The 18,282-nt window shown below is 38.5% G+C and overlaps 1 protein-coding gene across 1 annotated transcript in view; it reads right to left on the bottom strand.

Annotated features, from left to right (window-relative positions):
- LOC144023025 (ras-related protein Rab-26-like) overlaps positions 1-17,708 on the bottom strand; it is a 36,864-nt gene extending 19,156 nt beyond the window's left edge. The window contains exons 1-2 of the mRNA XM_077528278.1: positions 17,332-17,708; positions 15,610-15,720 (exon numbers count right to left, since the gene is read on the bottom strand). Of these exons, the coding sequence (XP_077384404.1) occupies positions 15,610-15,720; positions 17,332-17,499 (279 nt within the window). The 5' untranslated portion in view covers positions 17,500-17,708. The remainder of the gene's footprint in view (positions 1-15,609; positions 15,721-17,331) is intronic.
- Positions 17,709-18,282: the final 574 nt, after the last annotated feature.

Below are 18,282 nucleotides of genomic sequence, written 5' to 3'. Positions count from 1 at the left end.
ATATATATATATATATATATATATATATATATATATATATATATATATATATATATACACACACACAGGTAAATGCAAAGTCAGAAGGCTGTAAAGATGAAAGTTTAAGCTTCAAAATACAGTACAGCTCTGGTTCTACTGTGAACAAATGACGCCCATGTGTGGTCAACGGATGGATAACATCAGCAAGAAGAAAATGCTGAGAACACACTTTGGTGCTGTGTCGAACCCTGCAAATGTTAACAAGCAACTCTTCTCCACTGGTAAGCACAAAAGAAAAAACAAGACAGAGTTAAATCCGTCTTATCTGGGCACACAGCAGTGATTGCTCGATGTACCGGCACTGTCGTCTTTCCTCTTCTTCGATGCCTTGACAAATGCACGCAACCACGCTCATAAACAACAATGACGAAAAAAATACTCCAAAACGCTGACAACTCGTCAAGGTTCTCTGAAGGAAAACAAATGGTGATAGCCATTACCGGAAAAGGCGGTGTAATATGAGATTTTCCCGGAAACACGTCGCAGCTATTTGTGCATTATGAGTCCATTATGATAGGCAAGTCCACCCAGTTTTGATAGTCAACAAACTTCAAACATTTCTAAAAGTGCATGAAAATGTTGTGCCCATATTAGACAACACGAACAATTAAGAATGCTTGGCAATTTAGCATCCATCTAGTATGCCGTCATCCAACTGAGGCTCATTTGGTCAAATTCCCTAGTAGTACTTTGTCAAAGTAGAAGCCGAAATGGCTGCCTCAAGCCAAAATGTCTGACTTCCAGCATCAGTCTTTGAGACTTTTTTTTGCGTGTCCTGTCATGATCGACATGTATACCCAATTTTACTTGCTTGATGAAACTGGTTTCAACTGATAATTTTTCAAACTTCCAGGCAGTGCTCCAGAATGAGTTTTGGGGAGTTCTGAACCCCTGAAGTACATCCCAGGATACACACGCTTGCAAAAATTGGCCAGCATTCAGCCATGTTGCAGCCCCCCAAAATGCGATTCATCTATCAAAAGAATAATAAAAGCCCAACGACTAAACTAAAAGCACTGTAGTGAATTAATTTGTCCCAAGTAATCAAACTTTGTAAACTGTAGTCGGAATGTTTAAAATAAATAAATAAATGGTGCTGGTGTGCTGTGGGGCTCCACTGTAGCACCCAAACTTGAGAAGATTGATTTGTAAATCAATTCAGAAGAGAATAATTGAGTTCCCCCCCTAGACACTACATTGATATATTTTTTAATAAATCTCCAAAAGAGGCTGCCTTATGCCTGTTAAACAGTCTAGTGTAACAAAAAAATGAGGAATGACTACACCAAAGGCCACTTTATTTTATTCATACAGCCAGCCAGCCATCTATTCATCCATTTTCTGAATCCTCAAGTCGGCTGCAGGTGAGCTGGGCTGACTTCGGGCGACAGGCGATTGGTCGCCAGCCAATAGTAGGGCACATATAGACAAACAACCATTCACACTAATGGGCAATTTAGTCTTCAATAAAGCTAATATGCATTTTTTTTGCTATGTGGGAGGAAGCTTGCGTGCTCACAGAAAACCCACACAAGCATTTGGTGAACTTGCACATTCAATATCTGTCTGTCTATCCATCCATCCATCCGTCGGTCGGTCCGTCCGTCCGTGCGTAGTTCAGCTGGCGATGTAGCTCCTGCCTGTCTGTCTAATCTATCCCTAACTAGCTCAGCTGGAGTATGTAGCTATCGAGGGTTACATTTTTCTTATTGATAATTCTGAACAATTCTGTGCATTCCTGCCATTTCCACAATGCAACGCTTAATTTCTACCACGTATTGTATTGCTTTTGCCTGTGACTAGCATACAAATCGGGCATGTTGTTATAGTAGTCAAACATTTTATCACATTTTCAAATAATCTTCACAAATCAAATTACAATTGATTTAAAGTCCAATGCTTTTCAATGAGCAGAACCAAGGAAAAATGTTGCATTTGAGGAAAGTGGGAAATCAAATTTATACCACTTGGATTGTGTCAGTTCCGCCCTCAAAGCATTTGAGGCAAATGTAAATACAAGACATATGTTCAGGTGACACAAAGTGATTTGAAATGACTGTGTTAACCAGAACAACAAACATTTTATCGGAATCAGCCATCTTTATCCGTTTATATTTGCCTCGATACTTTGGGGGCAGAACTGAGAAACTCCGAGTGGGATTAAATCTGACTCTTCAAACGCAGCATAAGATCCCATTTTAACTTGTGACGTCATTTCGGAATTTTCAATTAGGAAAAGGAATTCTAAATTTCAACAAATAAAACGTTGACCGGCCTCCTGGAACATTAAGATGGTAAACAAGGACTAATGGTCTGGCAGTAACTACCACAGCACAGGTCAACGTAGACCTTTTGACGTGGCTTACATCACCTGCTGCCACGGCAACAAGCTTGCTCCAAGGGCCTCATCATCCTTCGTGATGCTCAACCTTGATAAGAGGCAGCTCAAAAGTGAAAAAGCCTCGTGCTTGCACTTGTTCATGTGGCGCATGCGATTACAGTAAGGCCGCAAGCTAGTTGAGCTCTCATAGGAAGTCTCCAAAAACTGCTGCTTTGTCAGGAAGATAAAACTCACACTGTGAACACAGGTGCCTGATGAGCATAGACAAGCACAGCCTGGAGAGGCTCCCTCGCAATGTTGCTGAAGCGCTAACACTAAAGCACATTTCAGAGATTATTTACTAAACATATGTCTACTTAAAGCGGGTGGTATAAAGAGAATGGGTGGGCACTGGGCTGTAGCATTTTGTCATTCTGGGGTTCTGCAGTGATGCAAACATAGAGCATAGGGAATGATTGAACGATTCAGAATAGAGTCGCTGCATTCGTAATCATTCACTTATTCATTCTCAGTCAGACTTTAATGTAACATTACACCTTTTAAAAAATTTTAAAAAATCTCAGAAAATGGGCTAGTTTTCTTGTAGTTATTTTGCCATTTTCCATTTGATAATACTGATTTTTTTTTTTTTTAAATCCAACTTTAATTTTACAATACTAAAAAAAAAAAATTGGAGAATAATTTCCCCCATAACATTTATTCCATTTGTCTCAAAATAAAGCCACTAGGATCTTTCAAGTGTTCCAGTGTGCGTTAAAAACAAAGTATGTTGTCATTAGTGTGTTTTAAAGGTGCTGTGATCATTTGTATTATTAAAAATGAGTTCTCTCAAAAAATTACAATAATGCATGGCTTCTCTCTCATTAGAACATGCAGCTATACTATATACACGTGATGCTGGGTCACATGTGCATGAGAAAGCTTGGAGGAGTGCCCTCATAGACGTGTTGGCACAACGTTGCCAGTGTGGCGCTACTTTGTGACCATGTGTGGCGCTGACTCACGCCGCAGAATGCACTACAAGCTGTTGGAAGGAACTCTAACATTTCATCTCGCTGCTGTTATTTTTTGTTTTTTGTTTTTTAACAGTTTGCATGCACCGTGTGTGTCCCATTAAGACCTTTTACCACAAGTACAGTATGTGCAAATTAAATATTATTTAATGCTTACTGAAATATCTGGATGTTTAAAAATGTGACTTTAATCGAGTAGATTCCTCCATATTTTCTTCTCTCTGAAAAAGTATGAACATCCAAGATAAAAATAAAAACATTTTTATTAGGGGGGAAAAAAAAGGAAGATTTTATTTATAATTTACATTTTCTTGGATTTTTTTTTTTAAATCTCATTATTTAATTGTTTTCATCCAGCCTATCTATCTATCTATCTATATTATTATTTTTTAAATCTAATGCAAAACAAATTTTGGCAGAGCCTGACTTGTGATGACGTGCAACGAAAAGTAGTTCACTGCACATTTGTAACCTCGAAACCTCGCAAGTCAACACCGTCGTGAATTAAAATAACCAGAAAATCTGTACTGGTAAAGCTGTGACAAGAGCGTCATTAGCGTTAGAATGACGATTTTTTTATTTTGTCTGTCTTTTTTTTTTTTTTTTTTTTGTAGCGGTACAAATTAGTTTCTGCATTTTTAGCTTCCTTTTTTTGTTTCTCCGTTTGTGTGCTTTACAAGGATTCACTTAGCCACCCTTTCCACACCTCGCTAAAATATTAATGCTCGGTGACATTAGGCTAGCAGGGCGCCAAGCTGCTTTCCATTAATTACACACAAATGAGCACCTGTTGGACATTGGTAAAAAATAAATGCAAGCATTTTTTTCACATTGACAGCAACTAAATAAGTCAATATGCTTATAATTAATATTCATCATTATTAATTTAGTAATCTATAGCTCAGGCTTGCATGACATGATTTATCATAATACAATTTTATTTTACTTCCACTTGTGGCATGCTTATAATTGAATGCTTGTGTAAAAGTTTGGCAGGCTCACAAGTGGAACAGAGAAATAGGAAAGGATCAGTTTAATGGGACTATCTTTTAAGGCCTTTATACATCAATCAGTCATCTCTAGTCAGGAAGTGGCTGGGCATCGGTATGCACCGTTGGAGGGGTGTAGGACGCACGGTCGGACTGTCAAAGCCACTGTTGGAGCGATTCAGCATCTGCTGGTTGTGAGTCTGTGACATTTGATCACTCTGATTGGCTGTTTAAAGTCTATTCAATGATCTTGAAAAGCAGAAGCCAAACATGCTCGACCCACGCTTCCGCTCTGCATACATGAGTGAACGTGAGAGCAAAGCAGTCCAAGCCAGAGCATTATCTGAAGTGGAATCCCTCATGTCAAAGCAAAGTCAAAGCGCTGCATCTGACCCTCATCTTGAAATAGCAGAAGAAACCCAACTGCCCCACTCTGCCTTCAACTCCAAGAAACCAAAGAAGACATTTGGAAGCTTTTTCAAGAGCTCAGCAACAGAAAAGACGGGCATGTCTGATACTCGAGAGAACATTGCAGCTGAGTTATACAGCTTCCTGAACTGTCCACCAGCAGACAGCGAGAGTGACCCTCTTGCATGGTGGAAAATGCACAAGGTGAACGTCCCTCGAGTTAGCAGTTTAGCCAAGAAGGATCTCTGCATCCCTGCTACCAGCACTGCCTCTGAGAGACTGTTCAGCACTGGTGGTAATGTAACATGCCAAAGATCAGCTCTTAAACCCACATCTGTGAATATGCTGGTATTCCTGGCAAAGAATTTGAGGTTGTGATTTGACTGTTGGCTGGTTGAATAGTGTAGTAGTAATAGTTTTGAATAGTTTCATAGTATACCGAATTTAAGGATTGTGTAAGAGTTCCAAGACTGTTATCCTACCTCATTTAATTGTCATGCTGCTTGCCAACTGTTTGTCAACACTTTTTTTTTTTTATAAGCACATTTCTTCATTTATAAATTAGGTTTGAAGATTTTATATTACGTTTAGATCTCAGGAGAAATACCTGAACAATTTTTGTTTCATTTCAATCTGTCATTTATACAATTGCACTAAATTTACACTATTATGTTTACATTTTATTTGAAAAGTAAAGTATTGTGTGCAATAAAAACGATGTTTTTTTCCGAAGCAGCACAAATATATTGTTCAGTATTTTTTCCCCCACTATATCGTCAGAAATATTGTTATCACAAATTTTCTCAAAATATCGTGATATTATTTTGAGGCTTTATCACCTACCCCTATTGACAAACCTGGATAACGGTTCAGCGATGGAAAGCCTTCACAATTTTGCTCATTTTGCACATATAACCTTTTTCCTTCTGGATGAACAATGTCTGTCTGGACATTACACAATATTCTGGGTTGTGGAGGGTGTGCATGATGTGGTAGTGCATCATGAATGAAAAAGATAGAAGTATGCTTTGTTTGCGTTTTGTTATCCTGCCCCTGTTGTAAAGCTTTGTGGTCTCATTTTTCTAAGTTCAAGGAATAGTGACTATTGCCGCCGATGGTATGGAGGGGTATTACGTCGCACGCATTTACAGAAGGTACGCAGTAGTCTGCATCGTGATTGGTTTGTTGCGGTGTGTATTTTCATCATTTCTCCGATGTGACGTGTTGACGCGACAGTGGGGCAGGCGTCGGTCATGGTGGCCGACATGGACTGGTGTATATAGACCTTTAAACCTTGAATGCTTTGCTCACAGTATTCGGAAAGTGTTGGTTTGCAAGGTGCCGATTGCTTTAATGATGATGATTAATTTAAAAAAAAAGTAATAATAAATCCAACAATTTCGTACTTACAACATGAATAAAAAAAAAAAAAGTTTTTTGTTTTAAATATGACTTGAAAATTACGGACTATGACTTCTTTTCATCCAAACAAATACGATTTTTCAGAAACAAAACTTAATACAGTATTGTTTTCCTGATTTTCTATACACAGTATAAATTCTATATTATGTACAGTATATGTGGAAAATTTTGAACTGGAGAAGCCATTTGGATTCAAGGTGAAACATCTTCAACAAAACAAAAACCGTCCTCCATTCAACCTTTTGTAGCTCTGATTCAGTGTACTTTTCTGGATGTTAACACATCCAAGTAGTTCATCAGTCATCGATGAATAACATGCACTTGATTCAGAACATCAAATATCAGCCACCATCGTTTACGTATACTGTACAGACAAGAGGGCAGCAGAGGAGATCTAACAGTGAGCGATGGTGGGCGTAAAGCTCAACAAGCGCATGTCAAGAGGTGATTCATCGCCAAGGACGGACTGGCTCATGACTAATGCGAAGGGAAACGGACTCATTTGGTTTGCATGTGTTTTAACAGGGAGATCGTACTTATTTCCAGTTCATTCGGTACAACGAGCTTCCATCAATGCAGACTAACCGACCACAACGAGAAGTTGTCGTCGGGATCCAATCACGAAACACTCAGACCACATGGGACACGGGGGTCATTGATGGATTGTACGTCTCTCCGGGAGCTCTGATTGACTCTTCATTATAGGGGTTAGAGGTTGCAAAAGAGATCAATATTTACAGCCAAGACAAAGATAATCCGCTTTCATGGGGCATCACTGAGATGCTACATCATATTAGAAATCTGTCTGTTCATCTACCATAAACCCAGAACCAGTCGCAATAGGTGAACATATCACCATATGTTTACAGTAGTGCTTCAAGATATAAATTTAATTCGCTATTCATTAGACAAAGGGACTGCACCCAACCACGGATAGCAAAAATCCGCTAAGAGCAAAAATCTGCGAATAATTAATGGTGCATTATAATTGCCATGAATAAAAAATATGGACAAATCTTGGAAACGTAAAAAAAGAAAAAAAAGAAAGAAAAAAAAAGAGTCATATTTAGCATTTATTATTCAAAAGCGCAAATTAGCAGTAGTTTCTGTGGATAATGGGGACGGGGGGGATCCATGAATAGCTGGATATTTTTCATGTCAAATATAGGCAATTCTAAACATTTTGAGGGTTGTCAGTTTATTGTAATATCCTATTCACATAGCAAATGATGCTTGAAAATAAATAGTTTAACCATACTGTCATGGTAAACATTTTGTGCTATTTACGGAGCTAAAATTTGTAATCTTTTTAGATTTTGTTTCATAACATCCATCCAATCAGCATTACTTAGCTTGGAGACATATTAATCAGGATTAGCAAATCCATCAGTGCCTAAATCATTTCCATTTTCTTCCTAATATAATGATTACACAATTGTGTCAAAGAGTCCCAGGATGGACTTAAATATTCATTCCACACTCACATCATGACCTCTCATTTCTACAGAGACGTTTTTCCATCAACTGTTTCGAAAGGGTGGCCTCTGCATGGATATTGGTTACTATCATATCAAGGTAGCGTATTGACCAAACTCATGACGGAGATGCTCAGCATGAATCTGAAACATAAGCCTTTGCCTGACTCAACCCGGTATACATAATAAGTACGTACACCCAAAAATAACTTCAAAAGAGAAGAACATTATCATAAAAGGGGCTGACTGTTATTCATGAAACTCTCATGCACATAAGTAGGAAACGCGTTCATACTTATTTATGCGTACTTGTCACTCCATTGCTGGTGTTTATGTCAGTGCAGCTGTTTTTTTGTTTTTTTTAAATTATTTATTTATGATGTATGTTTTTTCTTTTCCTTTTTTTGACATACATTGATGTTGACTATTCTTGCTGCTGCTCACTGACTGTAACACAGCATTTAAAAAAAAAAAAAAAAAAAAAAATTCATGTACCATTGTCCAATTCCAACTGCATATTTAGTATTTATTATTCATGTACTGGAGCCATACCGACATGCTGGTGTCGTCCTAGTGCCTTCCACTCTGCGACTATAAAACCACAAGTTGCCCATTGCGGTATTAATACAGCTGATTCTATTCGATTCTGTAATCAAGTGAATGCTAATATGCGTGTAGCTATTTCACATTTTGCTCACACGTTTCAAAGTAGAGGTGGGAGAGGAGGCGGTCCCCCGGGTCAAGGCTGCTTGTGCATTTCAATGTGAGAGGCTGACGCTTCCATTCACTCACACTGTCAAGTATGGCAAGTGAAAGAAGCTTATTACCATTAGAAATTAGGAGCTTTTATGCAAAAAACAAGCTTTACCTTGATGTCATATTACTTTTATAATACTATGAAAATGTATGTTTGTTAACCATTGAAGGGCTTGTCTTTGCTTGTTTCGCATTGTCGACTGTGAAAACAAATCAAGAACGAGGACTTATTTCAGTCAAATGTTGACTTGGAATGCTAATGCTACCAACAATGCTAAAAACAAAGCAATGTGCTTTGGTATACTTTTTGTTATTTGATAGCGACGATGATCCTATACATTGAATGGCTTCCTAAACAAGATTTTCAACTGTTCAACTCGTTGTGGAAACAGAACGCTAATGCTAACAACAGAGTTAAAAACACAGCAGTGTTCTTCACTTACTTTTGGTGCTTTGATCTTCGGTGAGAATGCTGTGCATATTTAATGAGATTTTTAACTGATTTCATCATAGTGGAGTCAGAATGCTAACGCTAACAGCAGTGCAACCCTTTCACTGCTGTGATCTGAGAAACAGAATCCTACAGAATCGTGTTACTAAGACTTTCAACACATTTCTTCATTCTACAACAGCAATTTAGGGCCACGTTCAATATATATATATATATATATTTTTTGGGGGGGGGGGGGATGGGGGGGTGTTAATATTCTGAGAAAAAAACTCGCAAATTTGCCACTCAATAAACCCTCAAATTTCTGACTTTATAAAGTGGCAAAGTTTTGACTTTATAAAGTTGTAAATTTGTGGGAAAAAAACAAAAAAAACAAAAACAGAAACTTGCGACAAACAAGTAGCGTAGCGAGTAGCAATGTGAGGATTCCATCCATCCATCAATTTTCTTGACCGCTTATTCCTCAGAAGGGTCGCAGGGGTGCTGGAGCCTATCTCAGCTGGCTCTGGGCAGTAGGCAGGGTACACCCTGGACTGGTTGCCAGCCAATCACAGGGCACACAGAGATGAACAACCATCCACACTCACAAGCACATGTGAGGATTCATTGGTGGTTAATGTTTAGAAAATGAAAATGAAAAGGTAGGATGGAGACGGATTCATTCTTAGTTTAAAATTGACCACTGCAGCTTGAGCAACAACACTTCCAGATCCCTTATCAGCTCACTAACACTAACTAATCAGATGCTACCATAATTTAGGTCAATGCAAGTGAATGACGGAGAGCAGCAGATTCAACACAACAACTTAGCTACTTGTACAAAAAAAAAAAAGTGTAAATAATAATTCTGGAAACATAAGTAACACAAGTAAATATACATTATAATAAATGAACTTAAATGCTTGATCCTCAGGATGTGGACCTTTGCAAAGCGAGGTGTCTTTGTCGCTGGCCGTACCCAACGATTCAAAGAGCGAATGCTTAAAAGACCACACCACTAATAACTCATTTTCCAGTATTGGATTAGGCATTGTGCATAAAGAATAAAAGTGCAAATGAATTTTCTTTTAAACTGATTAAGTATCAAAATAAAAACATACCGTGATCCTGGTCACGTGACCGTGATGATGTATCCTGTGCGTAAACAGTCACTTGAATGGGAGTTTGCTGGCGTAATGGGCAGGAAAAAGACCGTCTTCGGTCTCAATTATTGCACCAATTCTGATCAGAGTAAAATCCTCCTCAGCATGTCAGGTTTCATGTCATTTTGCGCGGCCTCTCCTAATGTGGGCTTTTCCTCTGGTTTAAAGCATCTTGGATAGTCTCCACACCAGCAATCATAAGTCAAGGATAATCACGAAAGAGAAAACGGTGGCAGAATAAGGGCCAGGAACTGCCCACAGTCTCTGAACGACCATCACAGTGACCATGAATTCAAAGTAGAACATAAAATTTGTGGCACTTCTATTTTGTATCATTATACATCACTGTCAATAACATTATACATCGTAATGATCTCCTGTATATATTTGACAGTCCTGACGAGCAGCAGCAACAAAATGCAACAAGTCTTCCAATAATACGACCATATTGGTCATTTTACCATGCACCAAAATACGACCAAGTGTTGTATTGTAGTTTAGCGACCCCTATTGGCCACATATATAGCGAAAAAACAGCAACATGAAATAAACCTGGATTATCTGGTCAGAAGTCAAGTCGTCTTAATTTATATAGCGCACATAACATAACAGCCTTTATGTCAATTCGTCATCACCGGGACTAATGGCTGGGGTTAGTATTAGGCTTTCAGTGAGGTTGTACACGTTACGTCTTTGCATGGGACACTAATGGTTGGGGTTAAGAAGAGGCTGTGTGAGGTTGTACTATGGCTGACATTACAAAACACATACTCAACACGTAAATAATTACTGGCCTATGAGCTCAGTTATGATAGACACTCATCTTCCGGCCACACTACCTGCTCTTGAGAATGGGTGGATCCATTTTCTAGATTGTTTCTTCAAGGCTAGTGGAGCAACAGACCGACCAATGACTTGGCTTTCACATTGCTGGGTAAAAACAGGACGTCAATATCTATCACCAAGCATATTTGGGGATGGTTGTGCTTGAATGTTTTCTTGCGACGGCAGGAAGGGAAATGTGTGGTTACATAAGAGTCTCCGAGGTCGGCTGTCTGTCACTGGAGGTGAGAAGTGCAGCTCTTCACGATAACAGAGGAATGATAATCAATGCATCGGGGGAATCGGGATTGAAGTATTTTTCAAGGAGCCCTCATTCTGTTTTCATTTACTTCCTTAATCTTTTATTCCTGAGGACATCTATTTTGAAACCCTGGTGATAACGCTAAACAAATCCCCACTTGAGCTGAAAGCAACATTATGTTTGTTCTGTTTTTTTTTGTTTTTTTTTAACTAACATTTGGGACCCGTTAAGTTTATACAACCTTGCTCGTACTTTTAACTGCAGCGTTTTGTTGAAAGTTAGAGGCGAATCTTTGCCCCCGAGCAAATGACATTCAAAAGGATAAACAACACAATTTGAGTTTGGGAAAGGATAGCATGGTGGCGTGTGCGCAGGGAGGGTGAAGCGTGGGGTTGCTGGGGGGGACAGACAGAAGCATGACACACAAAAAGCAACTATGATGGATGGGAACTCTTCTAGCGTTGAAAATGAAAACATCTCCTTACTTTTCTTGTGTAGCACACTGAAATGGTGTTGGTATGGTTTTTTCTTTATTATTGGGAGCCTAACTTAGCGTGTTTCCCTGGCGCTTATCCCCACAAAATGACTGAAAATCCAAAGAAAACGATGTTGCACATTAGGTGACAAGATGATTTCCACCAGTAATTAATTAATCCTGCAGGGAAAGCTACCCAAGATCATTCAGATGATCTGAGATTACAATGGAGCATCTAAAACACAAAGCAAACAATAGTAAGACTATGAGACGAAATGTTGTGAAGTTACATTAATAAAGCTGTGAATTCAGAAATATAAGGTTGTAAAGTTATGAAGAAAATGTAAACTTATGAGAACACAGTTAAGTAACAAAAACAATATCAGAATTTTACAAGAATAAAGATCATGGAAAGTTATTCAAAAGAGTTCATATGAGTTGAGTTGAGATATGACAATTGTGTCAAAGTTATGAGAACAAATTCATTTTATAAGTAACAGTAAAACTATAAGGAAAGCCGTAAAGTCGTGAGAATAAAGATGTAAACTTGCAAGAACACATTTATATTGGTAAACAAAGCTAAATCATGTTACTACGACAGTCAAAAAGTTACATTTACAAACAAAGTTTCAAATAAAGTCAATGTATGAGAATAAAGTCATAAAGGTTATCAGAAAAAAAGTTGAAAAATGGAACGTTACATGAATGACCTCAAAATTCTGAGAATAACGTTGTAAAGTTGCAAGAATTAAGATGGTAATTTTTTTTAATAACCTGCGATTGGCTGGCAACCAGTTCAGGGTGTACCCTGCCTAATGACCGAAGCCAGCTGGGATAGGCTCCAGCACCCCCTGCGACCCTATAAAGCGGTTAAGAAAATGGATGGATGGATTTTTTAATTATAAAATCTGAAAGATACAATTTAAAAAATGATTGTAAATTACAAGGATAAAGTTGTCAAGTTATGAGAAGGATTGAATTCGTGCCTTTTCTGCCACAATTTGATCCAAGAAATACACTGATGCGCTAATGGATTATTAGCGCACACTTTTGAAGAAACATCCTCTGGGTGCATTTTAGCTTGAAATGCCAGAATCGACTCTCCTCCACATTGGCTACATGATCCTTGCCTGCTATGACTCGTAAACATCTCCACTAAGTGAAATACTCTGATTGAATATGTCAGAGTGCACGGATGAGAGGGAATAAATAAAATGGAGCATAAAGAATCCGTCCGTCAGCTTTTTTGCCCCGTGTGCAACCACTCGCTACATAAAGCCTCTTGTACGTGTCGTGACCTCGTGATTGAAGCATAATCGAAGGCACGGGTGCGCTTCACAATTGGCTGCTGCCTTGCGGTCAGCCTAGAGCACCTGCCTACCTGCGTCGTCGTGGCAACCGGACACCTGGTCGCCCTATTTGCCGACCTCTTCTGGTTTACACGCGCGTCAAGTCCAAAGTGACGTCCTGCATGTGGAACAGCTTGGATTTCCGTTGCAGGGCTTTTGCTCCTCCAAAATAACTTTTTTTTTATTTACAGTAAATAAAATATTAGACTGGTAAACATTTCGTATAAATGTACTTTTGAAAATATTACTAAAGCAAAGAAAGCAGTGTCAGGGCATGATCCGAAGATCAGAGGACCTACTAGGGGTTGAAGGACTATGGATTTTTTTTTTTTTTATAGTCAATGCTATTATTATGAAAATCACATTGAAATTGATTAATCGATGTCATTGCCCTTTTTGTGCCATGTACCGATTTCACGTACAATATGTCATATTGCTGTCACTGTTGAACTTTTTTAGAATCGATTGTCCTATTAGTTATTCTGCAGACAAAATATTGTGTTGATTAATTAACTTTTTTTCCTAACCTTGGACAGAAAGGTATCAAAATTATTAATAAAAATAAGGGATGGGCAAGTACCAATACCAGTGGGCCAATACCAGGCCTTATTTCAAGGTAGCCGTTTTAAGATGAGGAACTAGAAATTTGAAATTAGAAGACTATAACATTGCCATTAATGTCATGTGATTTTTAAGGAAAAATTATATATTGTTTTGAGAAATGTTTTTGTATCACGAGTACTAGTGGTATCAGTACTTGGTATCGGTGACTACTCAAGTACTCATGCTAGTATCGGTCTGAAAAAAAAAGTGGTATCAAACATCCTTAATAAAAGTACCATTTACCATTACGCTGCATGTAATTAGTGGGTTGTTTCTTTTCAGCGAACCAGACGGTCTTATCTGTTCATGCTATTTAGTTTATGCTCCAATCCAGATTCACGGTTTGTCGAGCATTAAATATCGACGTAGACTTGAGTAACTCTGACTTGACGAATAGTTGACTAATGAGTTGTAGACTCCAGTCCGAGCACCTACGAAGAGTCCCACGAGAGCCTGTAGGTGGCTTATTGATTTGCATTGTCTGCGGTCCCACTGTGCCATGCTTCCATGTATGACGCTCGCTTCCTCAGTTCATTTCTTTGGCATTTCGACAGCTGCAGCTAAACTAATACAGTAGCAGTTTCTGTTTGCCGTAATGCAGCGCATGTGCTGAGGTTTTAACAAGACCAGATGACAACAAACGAGCTCGCTGCGGCTTTGAAGTGGCAAGCAAGACAAATCCCGAGAAGACGTTCGCCTGCACGGAAAAAAAAGCTTGTTATCCCTTTCTGAAAATAACCTCATCCGGCTGTCTCACTCCAGTAAAAAGACTCATCCAGACTCGAGCAGAGATGTGTGCTCTACAACAACAAAAAAAGTGTATGTCCACAGCAATTTAATTATCCTAATTTGCACAACAGCAGTATTTACAAGACAGCTAATTACTGCCACACACACACACACACAAAGAGTGTGTGACTCACTCAGAGTTGTTTTTCGTTCCAAAAAATGGAAGGCTGGCAGAAGTAAACGGGAGCCCAGAGGAAGGATGAAAATATTCATGTCACATCATGTTGAGTAATTGAATCATGGAGCAATCTTCCATAAAAGCAGCACAAAGTGGATGCCTTTTGAGATTGTTCTTGTCATTTAGTAAAAAAAATAAAATAAAAAATAAAAAAAGAGGATGACAAAAGTCTGAAGTGTTGAAGGTACATGGACACTGAACGCTGAACCTCAACAGTCACATTCCAGAGTTGAAAACAGACAAACCTGCTGACTACTTTTACCAGTGCAAAACATACGATTACTGATTACTAGTTTGGATGCCATTACAATGACTTCTAAATGAATAATTACCTTTACACAGGTACCTTGACTTACACGTGTAACTTGTTTTGTAACCAAGTTCATAACTGGTTACAACATATTGACTTGATATCCAAGTATATCAAGTCAATATTATATGGAATTAATTGAAATGCCATTCATTCTTTCCCACCAACAAAATGTTAGCATCTTTCAACACTGAAATGAATGGATTTATTTTGCCACCATTTGCATTCAAAACTTCAATTGTTGTATAGCACTCATATCTCAAATTGTTGCTCTTAGATCAAAGCAAAAAAATAATAATAAATGTATGCATGTCCAAAAACTTTTAAGCTGGAAGGCACCAGTGCATAAGGTTAGGGTGAGTAATGGTGAGGGTTGTCATCATCAGTACTATAAATCATTGTTTTTCAAAGAGTGATGCTTAGCAGTATGATGAAAATAAAGTGTTACTTTTGTTTGTTTGTTTGTTATTTAGAACTAGCTACCGTAACCTTTCCAATTTTGGTAGACTATATTGTGGTCAATGTATTTCTCGTTACTGCATTGATATTCTGACAGGTAGACTGGGCCAAAGCTGTAACGCCACGTGGGAGCATTAAACTGTAAAATGTAAAGCATGTCGAACTCATTTAAGCAATCAATACGGATTGCTAATAACGCTGGACAGGGACATTGCATCCCACTGGTGCATCTGGCCTTGTTTTATCAACACTGAAGGCAGGCAGGTGTGCAGGTACATGTGCAGAAAGTGTGTGTGTGTGTGTGGGGGAGGGTTGAGACGTACCCGGAAGTCGATGCCCACTGTGGAGATGAAGCTGCCGGCCAAGAAAGCGCTGTCCTTGAAGCGCACCAGCAAGCAGGTTTTGCCCACACCGGAGTCTCCAACCAGCATCACCTGCACACCACACAGGAAATCAAGAAGATGGAGTTGGAATAAAAGGTCAAAGTTCACTGCTGTGTTTTGCAGATTGATCCCTTCAAGGGAATTCAGTTTTAGATTTCTAACTTCTTGAGGTAATGAATGAAGTCGACTGAAGGGATGTAACACTGTTTCCAAATTCTCTTTTTCTGCACCTATAAATAGCTGACTTTGATGTGTGCAGATGAAGATCGCTTGTGCCTTTAAGTCTCTGCTGGCATCTCTCTCATAGAGATGGGCCTGAAAATAAAATGAAGAACTCGACAGGCATCCATCCATCCATCCCTTATTTGAACCGCTTATCCTCAGGCAATGTTGTGGAAAAAATTGCAGACCAAGTTTTCACCACTGCTGGAAAAAGTTGGAATGTTTTCCAACATAGAAGATGGTGACACCTTTATCTGTGTGTGTTACTCGGACGATTGCACACGTCAGGGTCAAGGCACAGTGTGCGCTCACAAGCAGCCGTGGTGTGTTGGTTGTGTGTTTATCAGGCGGTGTGCCCCTCTCCACGTTATCGATCGTCTATTGACACAGCTGGCCACAGGAGCGTGCTGCTGTGTAATGAATAAAAGGTGCTTGGTTTAAAAAAAAAAAAAAAAAAAAAAAAAAGAGGGAACGCTTACGAAACAAGAGCGATGTAAAAACACAAAAGAAGTCATCGGATAATAACATGAATGATCCATAAATGTGTAGGATGAACAGATAAACAACTGAATCGATAAACACATTAATACATACATACATATAATAATAATAATAATAATAATAATAATAATAATAATAATACAATTTGATTTTTATTTTTATTTTTTTAATAAAACCATGATGCAGAGATGATGATTGTAAGGACTGTACAAAATAATAATGATGATGATACGAATAATTGTTATTATCATTATTATTATAATGGGAAAAAATAAAATATAATACTAAAAATATGATGATGAAGATGATTGTAAGACCTGTAAAAATATTAATAATGATGATAATAATGATGATGATGATTACAGTAGTAATAATGGTAATATTAATAATGATGATGATAATAACAATAATAATAATAATAATAATAATAATAGAAGAAGAATAGTGGAAAAATAAGAAAAAATTTGATTTTTTTTTTTCAAAAATAAAAACGATGGTGAAGATGACTGTAAGGCCTGTACAAAATAATAAAAATTATTATTATTATTATTGTTATTATTATTATAAATATAATGATAATGATCATAATAATAACAAAAATAAGAAATATAATAGCAATATAAAAATTATGTATTTTTTTTATTTACTTACAGTTGTCTAAAAAAAAAACAACAACATACAAATATATATTTGAATTGATGACCAGCAAGTAATATAGAAGTGCACTGCACAGTATTGAGAAGTGTTTCTAAAATTCTGTCCCTCTAATGTAAACTGAGTTTGTGTAACTACAACGTTAGAAACAGCTTTCAGAATGGTTGTTGTTGTACACGTCCATTACAATAGTAATGCTTCTTGTCATCTTAGTGACACCAAATGCAACACATCATCATCCAGTCTTCATGAAGGTGTCGTACTGTATTGTGAAATAAAGTGTACCTTAAAAGCGATGTCGTAAAACTCGCTGCTGTTGCTGATGGGGGGTCCGCTGGGATGGACCACCCCGTTCAAGTGCACCATGGCCGGGCTGCTCCTCGCACCTTTGCCGCTGCCTTTCCCCGAGGAGCTGCCCGTGCCTTTGCCCCTGGCAGCCTTCTTGCGAGACATGGGCTCCAAATCAAACAAGCAAAAACTTCAACAATCTTGAAAGGGATGCAACAGTTGAATGGAGCACCAGAAAAGAAGAAACTTTCTGGCTGTAGTGGCTTCAAAATATCCAGACGCCTGTACAAAATGTGTCGAGTTGTTCCTCGACGCGGTAGCGTTTGCTCCTCTGTGAGCTGCACACACCAACACAAACACTCGCACACACTGCTGATGCTCGTGAACGCACTTTCCGCACTGACAGCAATATTACGATAGAGGGCGCTGTTTCTTCACAATAGGGAGACGTCATCAGCTCACATGGCCGTGCTAACCAACGTGTGATTTCAATGCAACTTCACTAGAGGGCGACATAGGAACATTTTGAGAACTTTATGAGTTCTATTTTTGTTAGTTTACCAATGTAACCAATGTAAACGTTTTCCACAATTCAAAAGGTTGGGGAACCCAGGAGCAGAACTTTAGCTACAGGTGCATCTACTCGACTGACAGGTAAATGAGCTCGTCTCCACCTGTTGCGTAGAAGCGTCTGATTCAGGGTTTGTACTTTCTAGAACTGGATTCCCCAACCCTGTTAAATCAGCATGCCCCCCATTTTGAAAATCATTAACACTTTACTATATAGGGAATGGGTTAGGGAAAGGCATTATGTCAATGAGAAGTCCCCACGATGACGACAAAGACAAACGTGTGTGGGTGCGTGTGCGGGCGTACACGTGCGTGTGTATTTTAACCATACACCAGTAACCATGTTTCATCTTTTAAAAATCTATTTACCATGTCGTT

Source organism: Festucalex cinctus, chromosome 1, assembly GCF_051991245.1.
Source record: "Festucalex cinctus isolate MCC-2025b chromosome 1, RoL_Fcin_1.0, whole genome shotgun sequence".
NCBI classification, from domain to species: domain Eukaryota; kingdom Metazoa; phylum Chordata; class Actinopteri; order Syngnathiformes; family Syngnathidae; genus Festucalex; species Festucalex cinctus.
Note: the sequence above shows the minus strand (reverse complement) of the source record. Positions and strands in the feature narration are given on the sequence as shown.